Genomic DNA, 21,578 nt, shown 5'->3' with positions numbered 1-21,578 from the left:
TAAACAAAGATATAGAAGGTGAAGGATATTTAAACATAACACGGCATTACAAATGATCAATCTATCTATCTATCTATGTCTATATGTCTATATATATTTATGTGTATGTATTCCATATATATGTGTGTGTATGTCTATATATATATATATATATATATATATATAAATGTATACATATATAAATCATACATATTATAAACATAAAAAAACAAACAAACAAAAAAAATATATACAGTATATATATATACTTTTTTATATATATTAATATTTTTTTTTGCAGTCTATGTCTATAACAACATGAAAATATAACGTAAAGAAATACGCTCAATATGTTCATTTTAAGTCTGTGTATATATCATGTGTGAATATGTGAATAAACATAAGGATCCAAATAAAATCTGTCGTACATGAATTTAACACGAAAACATTCAGAGGTTATTTAAGGTCAATCATTGCTATTGGTTTACAGCGCGTCTCCTCCGACCAATAAAATCCCTCTAAATGAAACTTATCCTTATGAAGAGGAAGTTCAGCAACAAGCTAACGCTGCCGTTGACCGGTGACTGGCAGCTACGTTATGCTTTGTCCTCACCGGGCCCGATAAGTCTCTTATTGATTTTATTTGATCAGTAAGGCGGTCTCGCGGCTCCAGGAAGACGTCGGCTGAAAGAATGTTGACAGCCTTAGCGTGTGGAGCTGTGGTGTTTCCGGGTCTTTTCTACAGCTTCAGGAAAATACTGAAGTCAACTTTCACACACTGGAGTGATGCCGACGTGGTTTCTGTCAGTGAGAGGTCAGCGCTGAACTCCCTTTAAGATATGAAGCGGTTTCACGTTGTCGGGCTTATCTTTACATTTACACACGTTGGTAGAAGTTTAATTTATATTATGAGTTATTATGAAGAGCTGGTTAATTCGGCTTTCATATAATGGCCCAATGGCGCCTTTTAGTAAAGTTTAGTAAAGAGTCCTCACTCTCCTCATATAAATACACACATACGATAATAAACCGTATGAACCTTTTTAAAAAGTTGGATTTACTCAGTTGTTCAGTCATGTTTATATATTATATCGACCGAAGACACCGAACAAGACCTCTGAGTGGATAAACTACTTAAGTATTATTTTATCGTGTATGCATTGGTGCCTAAAAGCAAGACACCAAATAAATTACCATGTGTTTAAATGGAGTTTCGTGTAATTATCTGTGTTGCACAATTGTCATTTTCAACTCTGTTTCTTCAGGCTGGTTTCCGCCATTCATGCATCTCTGGCTACTGCAGCTGGAGTAAGAGTCGTGACGTCATGCAGCGACGTAATGACGGACAGGTGGGATAATCACACACAGTTAAACCAGGTGTCAGGTAAAGGTGTTTGAACAGTCTATGTCGACAAAACATCCTGCAGTAACTTATATTATATATACTTATTTGTATATATATATATACACTTATATATAGTAATCAGTAAAACTGTTTTCTGTCTCACCACAGTCACTGGATGGTCAATGGGTTTGCTGTGTTTGGAGCTCCATATATGGCCCACGACATCTATGCCATGTACCTGAGCCACTTTCATAATCAGAGGGTCAGAGGTCAAGTCAGTGAACACAGCGGCCACTCTCTGCAGACGGTGAAGGCTTTCCTCGTCAAGGACTGGATGTTGATCCTGCATCACCTGACGCTGCTCCTCATTTTCATGCCAATTACTCTGGTAAGAACAAGGAGGAATCACAGTGTGTTTACATGTGATTGGTCGGTTCAGTATGAACACACACACACACACACACACACACACACTGACTGAGCTGTGTGTGTGATTTGCAGTTCCTCAGAAGAGGACTGGGTGATTTCTTCATCGGCTGCATGTTCACCACAGAGTTCAGCACTCCCTTTGTCTCTATAGGAAAGATCCTGATCCAGGTAAACCACCACATCCGCACCTGCCGTTCTGGTATCCTGATCTCCAGACCAATACCGTCAGAGTTCTGTCTGTTCCAGTTTTACAAAATGGCCGCTTTAAAAGTGTCTGACATCAGCAAAAGTCAGTAGATTATATTGCACATTATTCCTGCTGGGCTCCATTGTTTAGTCATTTTTACATTGTTAATTGTTAATTTAAAAAATGTACTGGAGTCCATGGAAAGTGTATTAAAAACGTACGAAAAATAAAGCTGCAACGAGTCCTAAATAGACCAAAACATGTGAGGAACGTGACGTTGTTGTCCTCAGTGGCTGTGAAGCAGCGTCAGAGGCATAAGATGTAAAAATTAAAAAAGAAACTGAGCCTTTTATTTAGAATCATAAATCTGTCCTAAGCAGTTTGAGGGTTTGAACAAATTAGCCAGAGATTCGTCCAACTACATTTTTATGCCATAAATTCAAAAGCAGTTTAATTTTGGTGAAATGCATCAGAACAAAAAGATGCGTCTCTGTTCTGGTGCAGTTACGTGTTAATGTGATGTGTTTTTACATTTAACATTAGCATTCGCTTTTAGACTTTAAGATATTTTCCTCCAGTTCTTCCACCATCTTGGTTAAATTCTCTGTCTCTCGTGTTTCTCCCCGGACGTCCAGCTGGGCCTCGACAACACCAGGCTGCACAGACTCAACGGCATCGTCGTCCTCCTGAGCTTCTTCACCTGTCGGATCCTGATCTTCCCCTTCATGTACTGGATGTACGGCCGACAGTTTGGGATCCCCCTGCACCGAGTGCCCTTCCATCTGCCCCTGCACTGCAACGTGGGTAACCTGGTGATCCTGGCCCCGCAGATATACTGGTTCATCCTGCTGCTGAAGAAAGCGAAGAGACTCTACCTGAGACAGAAGAGAGGCAGAGGAGACGGGAACAAAGACGGACCGAAGACAAGCTGAGGAGTCCAAACATTTCTTCTAGATAAAAAAAACTTTATTTTCTTCTCCAAATCTTGAATTTTTTTCTTGTTAAACTGTGACATTTTCAAATCATGTTTTTTTTTGGTTTTTTTTTTTTTTTTGCAAAACATTTTATGCTTTTTATCTCTGAATTATGTAATTAATGTTTGAATTGCAGTTTTTGTTGATGTTTTACTACTTTCACAGAATATTTTTGTATACATTTTTTTTTGCTTTCTGATTAATAAAATGATTAAATTATACCTGCTGCCTATGAATACAGTTAGATGGCTTCTGTTGCCACTGGATGTGTAATCGAATAAATGCCAAGAAGAATGTACCAGCCAGAGTGCTTTTTCTTTTTCAGTCCGTGCCTGTTGAAGCACCTCTCCACTAATTCTCTGAATGGAAAAGAAGGATTTCAACATTTTTGGGGGGGAGGAGGATTAGATTTCAAACATTACTGCCTGAGGACAAAGGTGGAATGGCTTTTCTTTGTTTGGAAGTCTATTATAAAGCAGCGTCTTATTTGTTGATGTGATGCTGATTGTGACGCTACAGTGAAAAGTATTTAGCACAAAGTCAAATAAGCGTTCCTCTCCAGTCTGTTTTGGTGGATGAAACATTTCAAAAGAACCATTTAGACACACGGATGAACTGGACTTCTTTCTAGACATCTGGTTAAAAAAATTCAGACCAAAAGTCCAGAGACTGATATTGATATTTATTTAGGAAATGTGCCAACTGGGCTCAGAAACCACGACAGGTATTTATGACAGATTTGTACAACCAGAAAACAGCTGAACATCGAGTTTCTGTCTGAGACATGCTACTAAAAAAACTGGAAAAACTGGATATTATATTTGAGTCACACCTGGATCATAAAGTCCTCTGTGATTTTAAAGGACAATCAGGGACATTAAAGACCTACTGACCTCGATACTGCACTGTTACTCAATTTCTTTTGTTTTCCTGTCTTCATGTGATCTGTGGTGACTCTTGTCTTTGTTAAAATAATAATGATAAAAATAAAGTAAAAGAATTGAATTATGTATTGACAGTAATTCTGTCCCCCAGGTGTACCCTGGATAAATTTGTAATTAAACTGTAAATGTACTCTCTACTTGTCTCAGCCTCCATGTCCTGGTCAGGAACAGTTTAATTTCAGAGTAGAAATGATTGTGACTGAGGCAGCACAAAAACACGTTTGCTGTGAAATGTTGTCTTTTTATTGAATCAGATTACAAACACGTCATTTTGCAGTAAGTCCATGAATCAGCTGAGTACAGCGTGTGACACTGATCTGAAATCTACAGACGGAGTTTTGACTGTTTGAACCCTCATAACCCCAATTGAAAAAAAAAAAAAAAAAATCAACGCGCGTCTGCCGACACGAGCTGAGCAATCTTCTGCTGCAGCACGACCTTCATCTCCTGGTTCTCCAGGTTGTCCGTGATGGTGGTGAAGAAGTGCCGGGTGTTGTCGCTCTCCAGCGGGCTGCTGCTCTCTGGAAAGGCGGCCATGATGGCTTCGTAGTGGCTGAGGATTTCCAGACTGGACAGGAACAGCGGTTCACACTGGCCTCTGGGCATCATCACCTGACAGAGGGAAAGATCACCATAGACTTTAAGTTAAACTCTAATAAGTAAGGGAGAATACTGGCACATTAATTAGGAAATGTAAACACACACGATGTCATGTGTCTCCAGTTTTACTGTCTGGTTAATGAAAGTTCATTCACAGAATCAGAATCTATCAGTGTTAACGTTAATTCTTACCTGGATGTGCTGAACATGGCAGAAAAGCTGGCTGAGAACAAACAGGACTTCCTGGCTGGGAGCTGTCTCCACCTCCTTCTCCATTTGTGACTCCTCTGACTTCACAGCAGACGTTTCTGCGTCTCTGGACATGTTCGAGGCTTTGTCTGAAGAGCAGGGAGGATTTGAGTCTCTAGACGTTGGTGCTTTAGGAGGCGTTGAAGCCGAGACAGTCCAGGCTCCAGATGATGGAAGAGGCAGCTTGGCTCTCACTGAGCTCATCATCTCCCTCACGGCGTGGGCGTATAACCTGCCGATGTGCGCCCAGCCGTGCGGCGCTGACAGCCAGTGTGAGCAGCTGGACCCGCAGAGCAGCTGAAGGACTCGCAGCAGGAGAACCGACAGGCGGAGCTCACACGAAAACCTCCTCAGATCCAGGAGGGGCAGATAGTCCACGTACTCGAGCGAGAAGGGGACGTGGAGGCGACCGGAGGTGATGAGCTCCCTCAGGACTCCCAACAGCCGGGACCACTGGGAGACGGAGCACCAGGGGAGAGTCTGGGTCAGAGCCACCAGCAGCCCTTTGCTGAACATGCCCACGTGGTCGGGCCGGCGCTGGTCCAGAGAAAGGCAGGACAACATGGTGGACTTCAGGGAGTCCGATATGGAGCAGCACTCCATCCAGGCCAGAAGGCCGCTGCCCTGGCCGTACTGAGGCAGGTCCAAACCGGACCAGTCCTGCAGAGGAGGGAGACCAGAGACCAGGTCCAAAGAAAGATGATCAGTTCACTTTGATCAACAATGAAAGGGAAACAAAAACAAATGACCCAGTTTCTTCAGGCGGATCAGTAACAAATCTGCTGTGACCAGTAGATGCTGTAATTAATCCTGCTGCTCAAAATTCAAAGTTCAAAGCTTATCACGAACTATTCTAAGATTATTTTACTGCATTTACTGCGAAGAACTTGGGTGGATCTGTGTTTATGGTCTTAAGTTAAACAACTGTAACTGTCACACTGGACTGAGCCAGCCACTACTCTGCAGGTTTTAACCTCGTATCACAAGTCATGGAAAACAACAACAACCAAAGTCTGACTTTCCCGCTGCTTCAGCATGTTGAACATTTCATCGTTTACATCATGTGCACACAGAGGCTGATCAGAAACCTGGCAAAGTGTTTATATGCGACAGTATCAGAGTATTACAGCCAGCTGAAACCAGGATATGATGTTTACATGTGGTACACAAAACCAGGACACTCCAACAACCCCACGATTACTGAGATGCTGGTATAAGGCTGCAACTAAAAATTATTTTTTATTATTGACTCATCTGATCATTTTTGTTGATTGATTGATAGATTCACTGTTCAATTTGTGAAAAATACCCATCACAGTCCAGTGTGACATTTTCAAAAGTCTTGTTTTGTCTGACCAACAGTTAGAAACCCAAATATTAAACCCAGATATTCAGTTTAAAATGATACAAAATACAAAATAGCTACAAAACCCTCAGAACTGAGCAGCTGAAAATAAAGAATATTTGACATTTTCGCTTTTAAAATGACAGAATCAACTATTTTATTATAAAAATACTTGCAATTCGTAATTCACTAGTTCTTACCTGCTCAGGTAAATCACACACGGCCAGCAGAGATGAAGGAACTTCATTTTTAAAGTGCTCCCCCCACACGGGCTTCAGGTGGAACCTGACTGTCCAGTCCAGTTCCTCCATCTTGTTGTAGAGCCAGAAAAGAGCTCTGGACCAGCTGCTGGGGGCCGCTGCCACCTCTGCACCCATCACCTCCCCCAGTGTGGCCAGCACCAACACCAGCAGCTCCATGGTGTCCATGGACCAGTGGTGGACAGCGCCCTCTGGTGGCTGCTCCCAGAACCTACAGAGTGTGTTAAAATCGAAGGCAGGTCACAGTTAATACTTAACTTCTTCTTAACGTGATACTAACTGTTCAAACAATATAATAATAGTTGGTATCTGAACCTAAATTAAAGGATAAAACAACAGTTGCTATACAAACCTGAGAGCCTGGTTGTGCAGCTGTGCCAGGACGTAAAGCAGGGGAAAAGGAGAGCAGTCCAACACCCAGTGAGAAGAAGAAGCCGGATCCTGGACATCCACACACAGAGCAGTGTGGAGAAGTTGTACACTCAGTTCTATATCACAGGAACTGTGAGCTGGAGGGAATATAAAGGAATGCAGAGAAGCAGACAGGCTTTCTTTACTCAAACACTTTGATAAGTAATTCTTCTGTAATAATCAAGATGTTTTACATTAACTAAAGAGATAAAATCACAGTTCATAGAGTTTTAAAGCCTGAATATCACAGGACACTCACTCGTCGTGGAAAGGTTCGGCAGGACAAAGATGTTCACGACCTCCTGAGGAGGCAGAAAACACTGCTTCCTTTCTTCTCCCTCCACTTCTATGACTGGCATCATCAGGAGACCCAGGAACTTGAGGAGCTGCTCCTTTTCACTGGCCAACAATGATTTGTTCTTGATCATGTCCTGCAGACACCTGCAGAGCAGGCTGCTCCCACTCCAAGCATCCTTTCCTTCATCTATATTTTCCTTTGCCTCTTTTCTCTCTTTTTCATGACGTTCAGCTTCATCTTTTCTTCCCTTCTGTCGCCTGAGTCCAGGCAGCAGCTGAAGGATCTGGGCCATAAGAGAGAAAGCCCCCTTGTTGAAAACAGCTGAGTGACAACACGACCTCAAAGCGGCTTCTGGGTTCTGAAAGGCCACTCGAGCCACTAAAGAGGCCGCTGTGTTCAGATTGCCCTGCGACACTGCTGCTGTCGCTCCACCCCCTCCCTGGATAATGCAGTTGAATGCCATGTTGAGCTCCTGCTCAAATCCATCAGTTACAGAAGAGGGAACAGGGTGCCCAAAAAAACCCCTGGGGGACAATCTCAACATGGCAGCCAACGATTTGTTCTTGTCTTCTAACGAAAGTGCTGAGAAAATGTCTGCAGTGACTTTCATTAGCTTCCTGCACTGGCTCACATCTGAGCTCCCGCTGTGGAGTTTAGTCATGAGGGTGGAGGCGAGGTCGAGCAGCGTAATGTGCTGCCGGAAGGCCGCCTGGTTCTTTTCCAGGCAGTCCAGCCAGTGCTCGTCACAGGAGGCCCAGCTCCTCTCGCTGGCAAATAACACAGCAAAGTTCTGATAGTCTTCCAGGCGATGACTTATGATGATCATAGTGACCTTTGCATCCACCTCGGGGGTTGTCTGTGTGTCGGGGAAAGCCAGTGACTTCAGCAAATCTCTGAGTATATTCTTCTCAGTCTCTTGAACATCCGTCTCAGGCAGAACTCTCTGGACACTTTGTTCTAGTTTAAACGCAGAGTAACTAAGATTAGCGCTGTCATACGCTCTCAGGAGGCCACTGTTCAGCCAGAACTGTGTGAGGTCTGTTATCATCTTCAAGGCTTCCCCAAGCTTCAGCTTCGTGGGTTGAAACTGAGACGGTTTGTGAGAGGCACGTAAGTCTCTCTGCGCCTCCTGAATAAGTTCAGGACTCAGTCTCTCATAATTCTTTTCTTTGATGCTGACGGCTTTAGACAACATGTGCATCTTCTGTTTGGTTGGAAGTGAGACCTCTTTGTCTATAAGTAAGGTTGTGTAAAGAGAATCAAGGGAAATGGAGAGGGCTTGGAGACAGAGATCTGTTGAGGATATGTGATCTTTCATGTCTTTAAGTGCGTGAAGGAGAATGTGCAGGACATCAGTGCTTGGTGAAGATGCAAGTTGATCTGATGTGTCTAGCCTTAACCTCTTGGCAGCCTGAGGGGACACACTGGAGGACTTAGAGGACAGACGAGCAAACTGGTTGGCAAACATCGCCTCTATGCTTTCCTCTCCTCCTCCTCCTTTCTGTTCGCTTCTGCCCTTCCACAGTTCCCACCACACATCCAGAAAAAGCCGAACATCCTCCTCTTTAGTAGGGCTGCTTTTCACATACTGTATTAGCCTTTCAAGTTCAACACAGATCTGAGATTGAGGAAGACATAGAAGGAAATTGGCAAAAACATCTGCAGCTTCCATTGACCTCACCAGCTCCAGCAGGACAACATGGTTGACCTCAGGGAGGCCACTCTGGAGAGGGAAGAAAGGGTTCTCCCTCCACGATGTCTCTACATCCTCTTCAGCCTGTCTGCACAACAGCTTCAACCACACAACACAAACAATTTTCTTTCTCCAGCAGCCAGCCACAGAGTGGAGATGACCACTGAGTTTATCCTGTCCACAGATTTCTCTGACTGCCTCCAGGACTGGACGACCCACCCTACTCCAGTCAGCTTTCTCAAGGGAGCACAGGGATGAGGGGAGACACAGCTTATCAGCCAGGAGGAAGGCACCCTGGAGGACTGCTGAATCTGAAAACATAAAAGAGCAGGTTCAAAACAACTTCATCCATTCATGAACTGACAACTATCCAATTCTGAATCTTTGTTCACTCCTACAGATAGAGACGCACACAGCCGTGTTAACATAACTAGTGCTGCAACAAATGACTTTTATTCTCGTTTAATCTGATGATAATCTTTACCTAAAAATGTCAGAAAAAAGAGAAAATAAATGCCAGTATGTTGCCCTACACCCCAAGGTGGAATCAACAAATTCCCTGTTTTATCTGACAAACATTTCAAAACCCAAACATGTTGGGTTTACTATTATGTATAACAAATAAAAGCAGCATCACTATCACATTGGAAATCAGAAAATTTTGCAGTTTTGCTTGAAAAATTACTGAAACATGTAATTGATTATCAAACTAGTTGCTTGTTCATTTTCTTTATACTAATCGACTAATCATTCCAACTCTAAACACACATATTAATACCTTATCATTAAATAATAATCTCCTTTATCAGATAAAAATAATCTGATTCTCATCTGTTAAAATACGAATCTAAATTTAGAATCCCCTTTTTTATTTTGGCATTGGACTATTTCACAAATCGTAATCTACTTCCATAGATTATCAATGTTTGGCTATGGTTTTCCTGTTAACCTCACCATTTTCTATCGCCACAATAAACCCTAGAGCCCAGAACAGTATGAACTATTTGATTAGACTGATATTTAGTGCTATTAAACAATTTTTTGCAAATAAAGCCAAATTTATATTGTTTGGCATATAATAATAAACAAGGCAGCTTTAATATGCAATACTTTAAATTAAGTATAGCATCATGTTGTCCACATAGGAAAACATTTTGTGTTTCAGAATAAAATACAAAACGTTTACGTTACCTTTGTCCATCATTAATGTCCTAGCTTAGCTGCTGCATGTAGCTAAAGGAAAGTCGTTAGCTTATTTTAGTCCCGTTTTCATTTCCCATTCATGGTCAATAGTTTGTTCCACTGAGTGAATATAGTCCAATAAACAACTGCTACTTCGCATTTATGGTAATTAATTCCGTTCAGTCGGTAAAGTCCGTCACTCTCAGGAGGTTTTCACAAGTTTGCGGCAGCATGTCAACAGTTTCGTATAAAGCGCTTCCGCTGTTCCGCGTCAACGAGTCAGAAACCAAGAGGGACGCGCTTCTGTGACGTCACAGCGCCACCTCAGGACGAACTGAGAACTAACAGCTGGTTCGGCGTCAAAATGAAACCTGTTAAATCTGTTAAATAACGTTCGCTCCGTGTTGTTTTCAAAGATTTTCAGTGACAACAAGGAAATAAGTGCTTCATCTTTACTGTCCTGATTTAACGTGTAACAGAGCATACATTATATTTCACCAAATTTAATTATTACGCAATAAATTTAAGGCACAGACATAATACAGCCTATCATTTACATTTTCTTAACATTTATTGTACACATTTTAAAATATTTTGTCTGTGATATTTTAACCGTTTACCACGTGACAGGAGGTGCAGGAAAAGCAAGGCACAGTTTTTTTTACTGTAAAATGAAAGTGAAAGTATCTCTTCAACTGTGAACAAGCAAGCGCGGTCCGCGATCAACAAGGGGATTTCTACCAATGCACAATCATGGGATTAATCTTAAAGATATTACTGTACTTGTACCTGTGTGCAGGTAAGTTATTGACTTGACTTGACTCAAATTAGTTACAGATTGAGGCTTTATTGGTGCTTGTAAGTGTCCGGTGAACACGTCTTTTAACTTATAAGACATGAATGAAATGACTGCTATACAACCCTGTAGCTACTTACAGTATTATACTGCACTATACTGTACTACTATACTATAGTATACTATACTGTACAGTACTTAATATACTGCACCATACTGTACTAGTATACTATAATGTACTTACTATACTATACTGTACCGTAAAGTACTATACTGTACTATACCGCACCATACTGTACTACTATATTATACTGTTCTGTACTATACTGTACTTAATATACTACACAATACCATACTACTATACTATACTGTACTATACTATACTTTAACATACTATACTCTACTGTACTTAATATACTACACCATACTGTACTACTATATTATACTGTTCTGCACTATACTGTACTTAATATACTACACAATACCATACTACTATACTATACTGTACTATACTATACTTTAACATACTATACTACACCATACTGTACTACTATACTATACTATGCTTTAACATACTATACTATACTAAATTATACCATACTACATTGCACCAAATGAAGTGTTAGCCGACCATAGTGATTGGTTGTGTGTCTCCCAGGTGTCCAGTGTGTCCATCAGATGTCATGGCTGCCCTGTCAGTTCATTGATGAGAGCGTGTTTGTGAATGCTGAGAATCTCCCTGAGACTAAGCTCATCCACAGAGAAGCCATGCTGCAGTTTGGTCAAAAAGGAGACGCTCCTCTTAACCCACGAGGCATCACGTTCCTGGTCACGGGCGGTAAGACTTGTCACCTGTCTCCTGAACAGACCGAGAACTGTTCTATTCTTTTGTATTCTATTATTTTCTATTCTATATTCTGTATTCTGCTCTAGGATCTAAGCTGGACCTGCGGCGGTATGTGGACGGAGTGGAGGCAGAGCAGTTGGAGTGTGAGGTGCGTAGGTACAGCACAGAGGGCATCCATGTGCGCTGGCCCGTCCAGGGGGCCCATGAGTACAACCGCTGGTTCACCTGCACCGTTAAACACAGCAAGGGCCTGTTCACCGCCACTGGCTTCCTCCGACACCCGTCTGACCAGCCTCCCCCAGGACAGCAGGACTTCCGCCGCTGGCCTGCCATCCAGGACGGAGAGATACTCACAACAACAGGTAACACACCGGCTTTAATAATATCAGTCCCGTGTTGCAGTTTAATCAAAACACATCTGTCTCATCTGCCTCTGTTTCATCACATCTATTTCCACAGTTGCCATGGTCATTAAAACACAGTCTCCATCGGTGACAGCAGGCCTGAGCTCCCAACAAAAGCTTCACTGCCAGTTTGCTCTTGACCACAAGGGGCCAAACGTCACCGTGGAGTGGCACTTTCAGTATCGCGGGGAGAGAAACAAACTCTTCAGCCACAACAGCCGCTCAGGTCAAACCGAGGGGTCTGGAGTTGGGATGAAGAGCCTTGCAGCCGGGGATGCTTCCTACATCCTCCCCTTTGCCAAGATGAGCAGCGAAGGGATGTACATTTGTTCAGTGGCAGTGAATCCACTGTTCATCAATCTGGATATAAATCTGCATATCCAAGGTGAGAAAGACTGGTTTAAAATGATAGTATTCATAATGTAATCATGATACCGTCTACTTTATATATGAAAAAGGAAATGTAAAGTAAGGTAGAACATATTTTAATCGTGAGCCCTTTAGGAAGGTATTTCCAAACTGGCAGCAGGTGTACGAGCATAAATAGATAACATGTTCTCTTTTGTTAGATGTCTAGCTGTCTCTGGATTTGTTTTTTTTATTTATTACATGTGAAGACCGTTACATTAGTCGAAGCATTACAAAATAAAAGCACGAATCTCAATACTGAACCAATTTAGCACAATTCCTTAGATAAAAGAAGTAAGATGATGATCCTGCCAATGTGAGTCTCAAAATTAAGGCTGGAATCAAAAAACAAACCAAGGTTTTTAATGCTTAAAGAAATAACCCTAACCCTATTTCAGTTAAATTATAGGACTGATACAATACTCATACCTGAATATTAAGCTGCAGCCAGGAGATGGTTAGCATAGCTTTGCATTAAGACCAGAAACATGTGGCAACTGCACTGACTTCTGTTGCCTGGCAGCCGCATGATGACAACTGTTGGAACTGTTGGGTTTCTCTCTGTTATATCATAAGGTCCTGACCTGACCCTGTAAACTGTGTTATGATTTGGCACTATACGAATAAGGGAAGTCACTGCTCCTGGCTAGCTTTTCTGTTTCTTTTCTTTATGCTAAGCTAAGCTAATTGGCTGTACAGAATGATAGAAACGTTTAAAGGATCTTCTCCTCTGCTGTAACTTGCAGCAAGAGAGTGAGAGGAAGTGTATTTCCTTTAATGTGCCTCAGTGATTTGTCATGAGGAAGATAAGTTTACTCTTTGCTTCATCTCAGCCGACCGCATGGAGTTCCCCTAGGGGATAAATAAAGTATCTCTCTCTCTCTCTCTCTCTCTCTTGGCTCATGTACATTAAATAAGGGCTGCAGCTGACCTTACTTTGATTGTTACTGAATGTTTTAGTCTATAAGTGTTAGAAAACAGTGTAAACTGTCCGATTTCACCTGTTTTGTCAGGCAGTTCAAAATCAAAGATATTAATGTTACAATGATAGAGAACCAAAAAACACCCAACAGTTTCTCACTTCTGAGAAGCTTAAACCATTAATAGTTCGTATTCTCACTTGATAAAAGTCTCAACTACCATCATTTGGGAATTTCATAAGGAGAGAAAAGTTTCATTTGATTTTTTTCCCCTCCTCTCCTCAGAGACCCCCCGTGTCTCCCTCAACATTGGACCCACTCTCGTCCTGCAGGAGGGCGGGGAGCAGAAGGTCATTTGCGAAGCGGAGAACTATTACCCTCTGGACGTGGAGATAGTTTGGTACGAACAGGACCCGGCGGTGTCCGGCCAGAGGGTCGGCGCTCCTCTCCCCAGGCCACTCCAGAACGTTCTGCTGTCCAGCCACAAGCACAACAGCGACAAGACGTACTCGGTCTCGGCTTTCTTCTACCTCCAAGCTCGGCTCAGGGACTCGGGGAGACAGTTTACGTGCAGCGTCTCCCACCGGTCCCTGAGGGTGCCCATCAAAAAGAGCTTCATCCTGGCTGTTGAAGGTGAGAGGAAACTGCACTGTAGTACCACAAGCTACCACACGGTGGCAGCAGAGGAACATAACTGACACCTGACGACTTCCTGTTGTCTGTTCTCTCCGCTCAGAGCCAGGCAGCTGGGTGTTTAACCTCACTGTTGGCGTCATTGTGGTCACACTGCTGGCCTTTCTGTTCGTGATGGTGTTTTACCTGTACTCAGGTGGGTGTGGAGATCCTCATGCTAACAGGCTGATGAAAGGATGAGCGGCCGTGATGATCCAGGAGTATCATTAGTTAATGAGGAATATATTTATGCAGTTTTAAGTTAACACGCTAGATTCAAAGATACAGGGAAATAATATAATCAGATGTTTGGGTGCCAATGACATGAAAACACATGAAAACTACAGTATTAAAATCACTCTGACATATGTGTTCATGCCCAAAAGAGTAATTATCATTTATTTTCTCCACAGAAAAAAGGAAATCAGTGCAGGTAAGACAATATGAAAACAAAATTGTTGTGTTTTAACTTCACCGTCGCCCTCAGTGCAAACAAATATTTAATTTAATTTCTATATCTCTGCCTGTGTTTGTGTCTGAGCAGAAGAAACCATACTGAAGAAACCAACGATGTCCTGAGCCCAAAATCACAGGCACCAGTGAAGGCAGACTGTCTCCCTCACTCTCTCACTCATTCATTTTTATTTAGACTATCTTAGATGTTTGACTTTTGTTTGTTTTGAAAGGTGAGTTTGGGTTTCTGTGAAAATGAATGGGTTTTTTTTTTTTTAAGAAGTCTTTATGATTTTGCTTTGATTGTGTTCAGACTAAAAACATGATGCTGAAGTAAATCTCTGGGTGAACAGTGATTGTCACATTACTACACCGGTGATAATGCAACAATTGCAGGTTAAAGGTACCGAGTTTTTGACCAGTAGTAGTAGTAGGCGCACTGTGGAGCTATGTTTAAACAAGTGGGTTTGCACGAACAGGCAACATGGCACACACTCCTGCCGTTGGTGTGATGTAAAGCAATGCCTTAACAAAACCAGTGAAGAAGAAGAAGACTGCTATCTAGAGAACATGGATGTAAACAATGTACTGTTTAAAATACTTTATACATTGAACATATGAAACTCTGAATGTAAGTATAAAGTTGTTTATTTTGAAGAAAACTCCACAGAGTGAATTTGAAACGTCAGATTTATTCCTGAATGTAATGAATGGGGCAATAATCCTAAATCTATAAATACAATATACCTACCAGGTATTGTAAAAATTACTATCGATATTTAAATTGTATATATACTTTTATAATTACATTACAAAATTTCACAAGCATCATAGCACGGGCGACTAATGACCTTTTAATGGCTGTTGGCGGTCGTTGTTTTTCTAGACCTTAGCACTGGCTTTTGTTACAGTCAATCACAACAGATTGAGGCAGTGTGCCGTTTTATTATCAGCTGTAACATCACGGCAAAACTCGGCACTTACTGTGGCAGGAAGTACCACAGAGGTGGTTTGAAGTTTGGCTGACACATCTTTGTCACTGCTATAGCATCACAATGGTGCAAGATACAGTCACAAAACTTTAAAGGTATGTAGATGAGATGAAAATGAAGAATGTGTTCGAGGATGGGTGTGGTGAACATCAAGATTATGTCTGGTTTTCCCTGTGCATGCTTCCTCTGGGACATATTATCCATAGACACGGTGTTTCGATTCGTCTTTATGCCGATGACACTCAGGTGTACTTTTCTGTTAGAGCCACTGATCCTGACATGCTGAGTTCACTACATGACTGTGTATGTGACGTCAAAAAGTGGAAGTCATAAAATTTAACTCAAGTCAATCAGAGATTGTCAGTAATTGGTTCCCAGCACGGAGCAAATCTGGTTCCCTGTTGGAAAAACATCAATTTGCTGCAAATGATATTGGCTTTTGGTTTGACAATCACTGAAGCTTTGAGCATCACACCACAAAACTTGTGCAGTCTTGTTTTTATCATCTTATTTAATTTAACCAATTATTTCCAAAATACTATTTTATATTTCAAAGACACAGAGACCAGTTTTACACGCCTTCATCTCCTCAGGCCTCAACTGTTCCAACAGCCTCTTCACCTGCCTCAACCAACAATCTATTAACCAGCTCCAGACTGTACTGAACTCAGCCGACAGGTCTTTAACAAGATCCAACAGAACTGATCACATCACACCTGCTCTTTCCCAGGCTCCCTGTGTTTTAGAATTGGTTTTAAGATGTTACGGTTGACTTTTAAGGCTCCTCATGTCTTATATCCGATCTCTTCGTCTCATATGAGCCAGTATGTAGCCTGAGACCCTCGGGCAGCCAAGCTATGGAAGAAACTGCCTGAGGAAATCAGGTCAGCAGAGTCATAGTCCTCTTTTAAATCTTAAAGCAAACTTTTATCTGAGCTTTTCCTGATTTGACTTGATTTTTATTGTTCGCTCTTTGGCTGCCGACACTGTCATTGGTTTTATTTGTTTAATTTGCTTATTACTCTATATAAGTTTTTACGATGTGCTTGTTTTGAAGTTGTTGCCTTGTGTGTTGTAAATAATAGATAATAGATAATTATTTAGATAAGATAAAGATTAAGATAATTATTATTACAATTCATTGATTCGAAAAATTATATTATCAAACGGTGTGAATGAATAAGTAAGAAAACTGTTTCTCTGAAATGTCCAAATGTCCTTTGTAAGTTAAATTTTGGACATAAGTGAAAGATAAAACTAAAAAATGTTTCACACACACTAACCCTCTTATTATCTGTTTTCTCTGGCGAAACTGATCTAACATCAGCAGGATTCTCCTCTGCTCCACTTTAGCTTTCTTTTAAGACAGTAATCCCACTCGTACATATAAATAAAGAAAAACTGCTATAAGACATTACGTAGCACTTGTACTGCTGACATTGAATAACTCAAAAAAAAAAACTGTTAATTTGACTTTAAAATTCCAATATATAATGTTGTGTGTATATGAAATAACTGAAGTTATAGTCACATTGAGTAAGTGTTTAATAAACATAAAAATGATCACAGAGCAACCTGATAATTTTGTGTCATATAACGTACATTTCTTGTTAATATGATGTATAAATTAAATGCTAAAAAAAATATTCTGTTCAACTGACATAAATTTACAGACAGACAAAGGTCATGTGATACAGTTATTTTGTGGTGTCCTCATAACTTTCATGTCACTGTATTAAACTAAAAGTTTTGTGTTCAGGCTGTTTCCAATAAACTTTTAAGTTGAATGAGCAAATTGAAATTTACAGTGCAGCTCCACTGGTCAGTCAGGTCTGAGGCCACTTACAGGGATAAACAGAGCTTTACTTAGACTGATTCCAGATGTGTGTTTGTGTGTGTGCTACCAGCAACCTGCGCCCTAAGGGGTAAAGTGTGTGTGTCTGCATTCATGTGTGTGTGTGTGTGTGTGTGTGTGTGTGTGGCAGCACTAAACCTGTCTCGGAGAAAAAGAGAGAGTTAGAGAGTGAGGAGGAAAAACCAAAAAAAGAAAGAAAGAAAATGAATTAAAGAAACGGTAACTTTTGATGTTCTTTGAAGAAATGCCACGACCTAACAGAAGAGAAGAGAACAAAATAAAAACCTCCTAAAGACACAGACGCACGCTAACAATCAGCTCCAGGATCAACACAGCTGGTCGCCGGAACAGATACCATCAGTATTTCCAGATAAGATGCTCGTGGAGCAATTTGAGACACTGTGGTAAAAATTACCACGAATAAATACATGAGTGATTTGATGATACATGATGTAAAATGCGAGTTAGAGGCCAAAAAAAGCCTGACAGAGTCAAGAGAAAGTTTAAAAGGTCTAATGTCTTTGGGTGCCTGCCATATTCAATCTGATGGTTGAACGCTCTCGTTGAACACGCTGCAGAAATGATTAAAAAATGACACACATCCTGGGAAAAGACTTGTAGGTTGCTGCAGGATGTAAACATGTAAAATGTCCCACGGCCAAACCCAAAATTGAGCAACACGCTCAAATAAGACTCATGATAAGAGAAATAATCCTTCGAAGGCTGAATTTCCCAACACAGATCATGTAACTTTATCCTTCCTTACATGCTATTTCAGGGGCTTTTTTGACCCTGGCTGGGAATACTGAATACTATATTTGGCATAATAACTGTCTAATTAAAACCAGTAAAATAGGCAGAAATCTTGGCCGTGGTTGCTCCAGTGGAAAATGCATCTATATTGGTTTCAGGCTTAATAAACAACCAGGTCTCTGAGGGGCTTGGTTTTGGTCCTGACATTTGAACAGAGGTTTTCATATCTGCTGGGAAACATTCAGACCAAAGCAGGCATGCAGGCGGCTTCAGGTCAGCGGGGAACGGCAACAAGAACAGACCGACGACAGGATCTATCCGTCACAGACAGGTTGTTCCAGAGAATCAGATGAGTGTTGAGACGTTACATGTCGTATCAGTTCTGTGTAATTATCCAGTCATGTGATCTTCAGACGATAAGATGGTTTGTATGATGGGAGGCAAGTCGGGGCTGGTCCTGGAGATCGGGTGATATCACTGTGGATGGGGTGGAGGTTTAAACCACAAACCTCATGGTGGCGCTACAGGAAAAGTCAGACGATCACCAAAGTCATCTGGGTTCATCCTCTGGGGAATATGATTGCCTGTGCTAAATTTCACAGCAATCCATCCAGTAAGTGTTGAGATATTTCAGATATTACACTCACACGTACGGTGGCCCTGAGAGGTCAACGCACTGCGTATCAGCACACACATGCACACACGGTACAACTGTTTTATAAGAAAAGCTACGTGTTGTCAAGGTAACAGTAATGGCGAGCACAGCTGGTGACACAAAGCTAAAATCCTTTGCGATGCACGACATCTACGAAGGGCCACATCCTTCGTGCACAGCGTGGCCCCCATGAATTGGGTCGCAGCTTTAGGGTCACACCCCTTTCTGTGTGGCAGTCGGCTCGATACGGACGACATCGCCTCGGTGTCACAGTGTGTTTATAAGGTTACTGAGGTTGATCCCGCCGCGTTCCCACAGAGACACGGTAACTTAAACTCAGTGGAAATTTCATGTCAAGAGCAGAATGTCCCATAAATGTGTGTGTGTGTGTGTGTGTGTGTGTGTGTGTGTGTGTGTGTGAACAGACCACTGGCCACACGCTTAACTACTGCACGCACAATGCAAAACTCCATGTAGACCTTGTGGAAAACTCACTGTCTTGGTGTGTATGTGTGTGTGTGTGTGTGTGTGTGTGTGTGTGTGTGTGTTGTGGCTTCAGCTCTTCTCTCCCCGTCTCCCCTTCCCTTCCTCCTCACCACAAATACTTCACTTTTATTTCCTCCTCACTGCTCACTCTCTCTCTCTCTCTCCCTCTCTCTCTTTCTGCGCTCCTCATCATCTCTGAATAATAAACAGCTGTAATGGCGGTCCGGCCGTCTGGCTCTCCTCTCCTCAGCTGTTGTGACAGATCAGGAATAACACCGGACCGATTCCCAACACAAAGGGTGTTTGGAAAAGCAAAGTGGCTAATTTCCGTCACCGTTCTCTCTCCGACAGACCTCGACTCACTCGGTTTATGTTCAAACTCAACTCTCCTCCCTGCCAGGTGAGGTCAGGTTGCACCAATCCATAAAAAAGAAAAAGAAAAAGAGAAGTACATGCAGCGGCTTGGAGGCGATGAGCTCATGCATCCAGTTTCTGGCCTGGCTGAGGGCGTGCGTCTGTCAGCCAGCAGCTATGGACGCTGTGGGTTTTCTTGTTGAAACATCACAGTTGCATAAGAGGGTGAGAGAGAGAGAGAGAGAGAGAGAGTGAAATATGATTTATACGGTGCAGCAGAACCAACATTTAAGTCAGGTCGTAAAAAAACCAGCTCGTGTCATTGCATAGCTATGCAGCGAGCATCGTGAAAGCGTTCGAGGAAAACAACCTAATCAGCTCACAGGGGAGCGTCTTGTTGTGTTTTGGGGGGAAACTGTTGCCAAAGAAGATTGTGCATGTGTTTGTGTGGTGTAATTAAATGTATGTGGTGACACACCGGAGACTTATTCAGCAACAAAGTGGGACGTGATTGAGAAGGAATTGACTTGAGATTGATGATATTTTTAACTTTTATTTCTCCCTCTGTTTGTGTTTACATGGAAACTAATGGGGAATAACTGTAATTGATATTGGCCTTCAGAGACAGGAGTATTTGTGTGTGTGTGTGTGTGGTGTGTGTGTGTGTGTGCGTGTGTGTGTGTGTGTGTGTGTGTGGTGCACTCCTCAGTGGAGTTTTAAATGTCTTCATTGTGTGCCATACCTCCGTAACGACTGCTTCCAGCTGCAAGGGTGAGTGGGTGTTAACCGCGCACACGCACACGCACACACACACACACACTTGCAGGGCACATAGTGTAAACACTGTCAGGGTACTACTGGGGTTTCAAAGAGTCATGGATAGTTCAAAGACGCTGGCGTCCACTGAGGGGAAAGGTAATAAGTCAGATGATGAGGAGGATCCATGGTTACCTCCATGGTTACCGCACTCCTCTTCATTAAGTGTTGTTTGTTGATGTCAACACAGTAACAGGTCGGTCTTTCTATCGTCAGGAACATTTGAAAACTGAACTCTGAGCTGCTCTCACTGTGTCTCTCACTCGGAGGAGACGTCACATCTTTCCGATGCACCTGTGTTTGTGTTTGTTCCTCAAAGAGAAAAATACATCGACCCCAACTTTAAAGTTAGAATCTGTAACTTTAAAATAACTAAAAAACAACTAGACCTCTGATCTATATGTTGTTGAGTTGTGTTCTTACATTATCACAAATGTTTCCAGCAATTCTCAAACCAGAGAAATCTGTGATATTAATCTATTACGTCATATCCTCTGTGATCATGTGTCAGTGTTGTGTTTTAAGGCACATTTTTAAGTTTTACATTATGTATTTTAACCAGATGATTTTAGATCTTCAGTTCCTGTAAACAAACAGGGACACGTCGTAAAGGACGAGGAAACCCGCCACCACTACTGTCACTATCTCCTCCGTCGTGCTTGGGAACAAAAGTTTTAATGGGAACTAAAATTTAGCGGAGCGCTACGACTTTCTGATTGGTCTGATTCTCATTACCATAAAGTTGCTTGGATTTCAGCTTTTTCTGACACTTCCCAAGATGCGCCACTGCTCGCCACCGAGAGACGCCGCATCACATGGCAAATGAACAACTTCCAGTTGCTTTCAGTCTGAACGTTACAGTTACACCTTGACTTAATGAGGACGAGGACAGAGGAACACATGTTCAAATGAGACAAAGAGGTCAGAGGTTGAAGTCTGTTGTGTGATAATGTAAATTATTTTGTGCAGTGTCTGCTTGTGTCTTCTTTGACATTTTTAGACTATGTATCAGTCGGTCGTTGCAGCCAACTATTGACGTAAGTTGTTAAATTCACTTTTGGGAAATACAAACCGAGTCTTTCGAAGTTTCGGAATGGAAGATAATAAAATTGTTGTGATCCTCTTGGGCAGCTCAGTGTCATTCTATCCAAAAACACAGTGAATGAGACACAGAACCTCAAAGATTTGGAGAAAAACGTTTATTAAACAGAATTAAACTGAAACCACAGAAACCAGCTGAAGGACACGAGGATATAAAATGACATAAAACA

General features: G+C 41.8%; 3 protein-coding genes across 5 annotated transcripts; 2 read left to right on the top strand and 1 right to left on the bottom strand.

The window, feature by feature from the left end:
* The first annotated feature begins 532 nt into the window (after positions 1-532).
* Positions 533-3,212, top strand: LOC130167620 (TLC domain-containing protein 3A-like). 2 transcript variants are annotated; one of them, XM_056373985.1, is made up of 5 exons: positions 533-793; positions 1,245-1,328; positions 1,493-1,712; positions 1,826-1,921; positions 2,576-3,212. In XM_056373985.1, the coding sequence occupies exons 1-5, from the start codon at positions 672-674 to the stop codon at positions 2,870-2,872; spliced, it is 819 nt and encodes a 272-aa protein (XP_056229960.1). In that variant the 5' UTR covers positions 533-671; the 3' UTR covers positions 2,873-3,212. The 2 variants fall into 2 exon arrangements, with proteins under 2 accessions (XP_056229960.1, XP_056229961.1); XM_056373986.1 differs by lacking the exon at positions 1,826-1,921.
* On the bottom strand, positions 2,680-10,151 carry gemin4 (gem (nuclear organelle) associated protein 4). 2 transcript variants are annotated; one of them, XM_056373982.1, is made up of 7 exons: positions 9,906-10,151; positions 6,983-9,025; positions 6,665-6,821; positions 6,253-6,523; positions 4,651-5,367; positions 3,214-4,470; positions 2,680-2,815 (listed from the first exon to the last, which is right to left on the bottom strand). In XM_056373982.1, the coding sequence occupies exons 1-6, from the start codon at positions 9,916-9,918 to the stop codon at positions 4,246-4,248; spliced, it is 3,426 nt and encodes a 1,141-aa protein (XP_056229957.1). In that variant the 5' UTR covers positions 9,919-10,151; the 3' UTR covers positions 2,680-2,815; positions 3,214-4,245. The 2 variants fall into 2 exon arrangements, with proteins under 2 accessions (XP_056229957.1, XP_056229958.1); XM_056373983.1 differs by having other exon boundaries at positions 2,683-2,815; positions 3,137-4,470.
* Positions 10,152-10,441: 290 nt separating this feature from the next.
* On the top strand, positions 10,442-17,175 carry dhrs13b.2 (dehydrogenase/reductase (SDR family) member 13b.2). The gene is made up of 8 exons (XM_056373984.1): positions 10,442-10,695; positions 11,351-11,530; positions 11,626-11,901; positions 11,999-12,328; positions 13,557-13,904; positions 14,008-14,100; positions 14,357-14,376; positions 14,488-17,175. Exons 1-8 carry the CDS (start codon positions 10,650-10,652, stop codon positions 14,500-14,502), a joined length of 1,308 nt encoding a protein of 435 aa, XP_056229959.1. The 5' UTR covers positions 10,442-10,649; the 3' UTR covers positions 14,503-17,175.
* The last annotated feature ends 4,403 nt before the right edge of the window (positions 17,176-21,578 follow it).

The sequence above is a fragment of the Seriola aureovittata genome, chromosome 4, assembly GCF_021018895.1.
Source record: "Seriola aureovittata isolate HTS-2021-v1 ecotype China chromosome 4, ASM2101889v1, whole genome shotgun sequence".
Taxonomy (NCBI): Eukaryota; Metazoa; Chordata; class Actinopteri; order Carangiformes; family Carangidae; genus Seriola; species Seriola aureovittata.
Note: the sequence above shows the minus strand (reverse complement) of the source record. Positions and strands in the feature narration are given on the sequence as shown.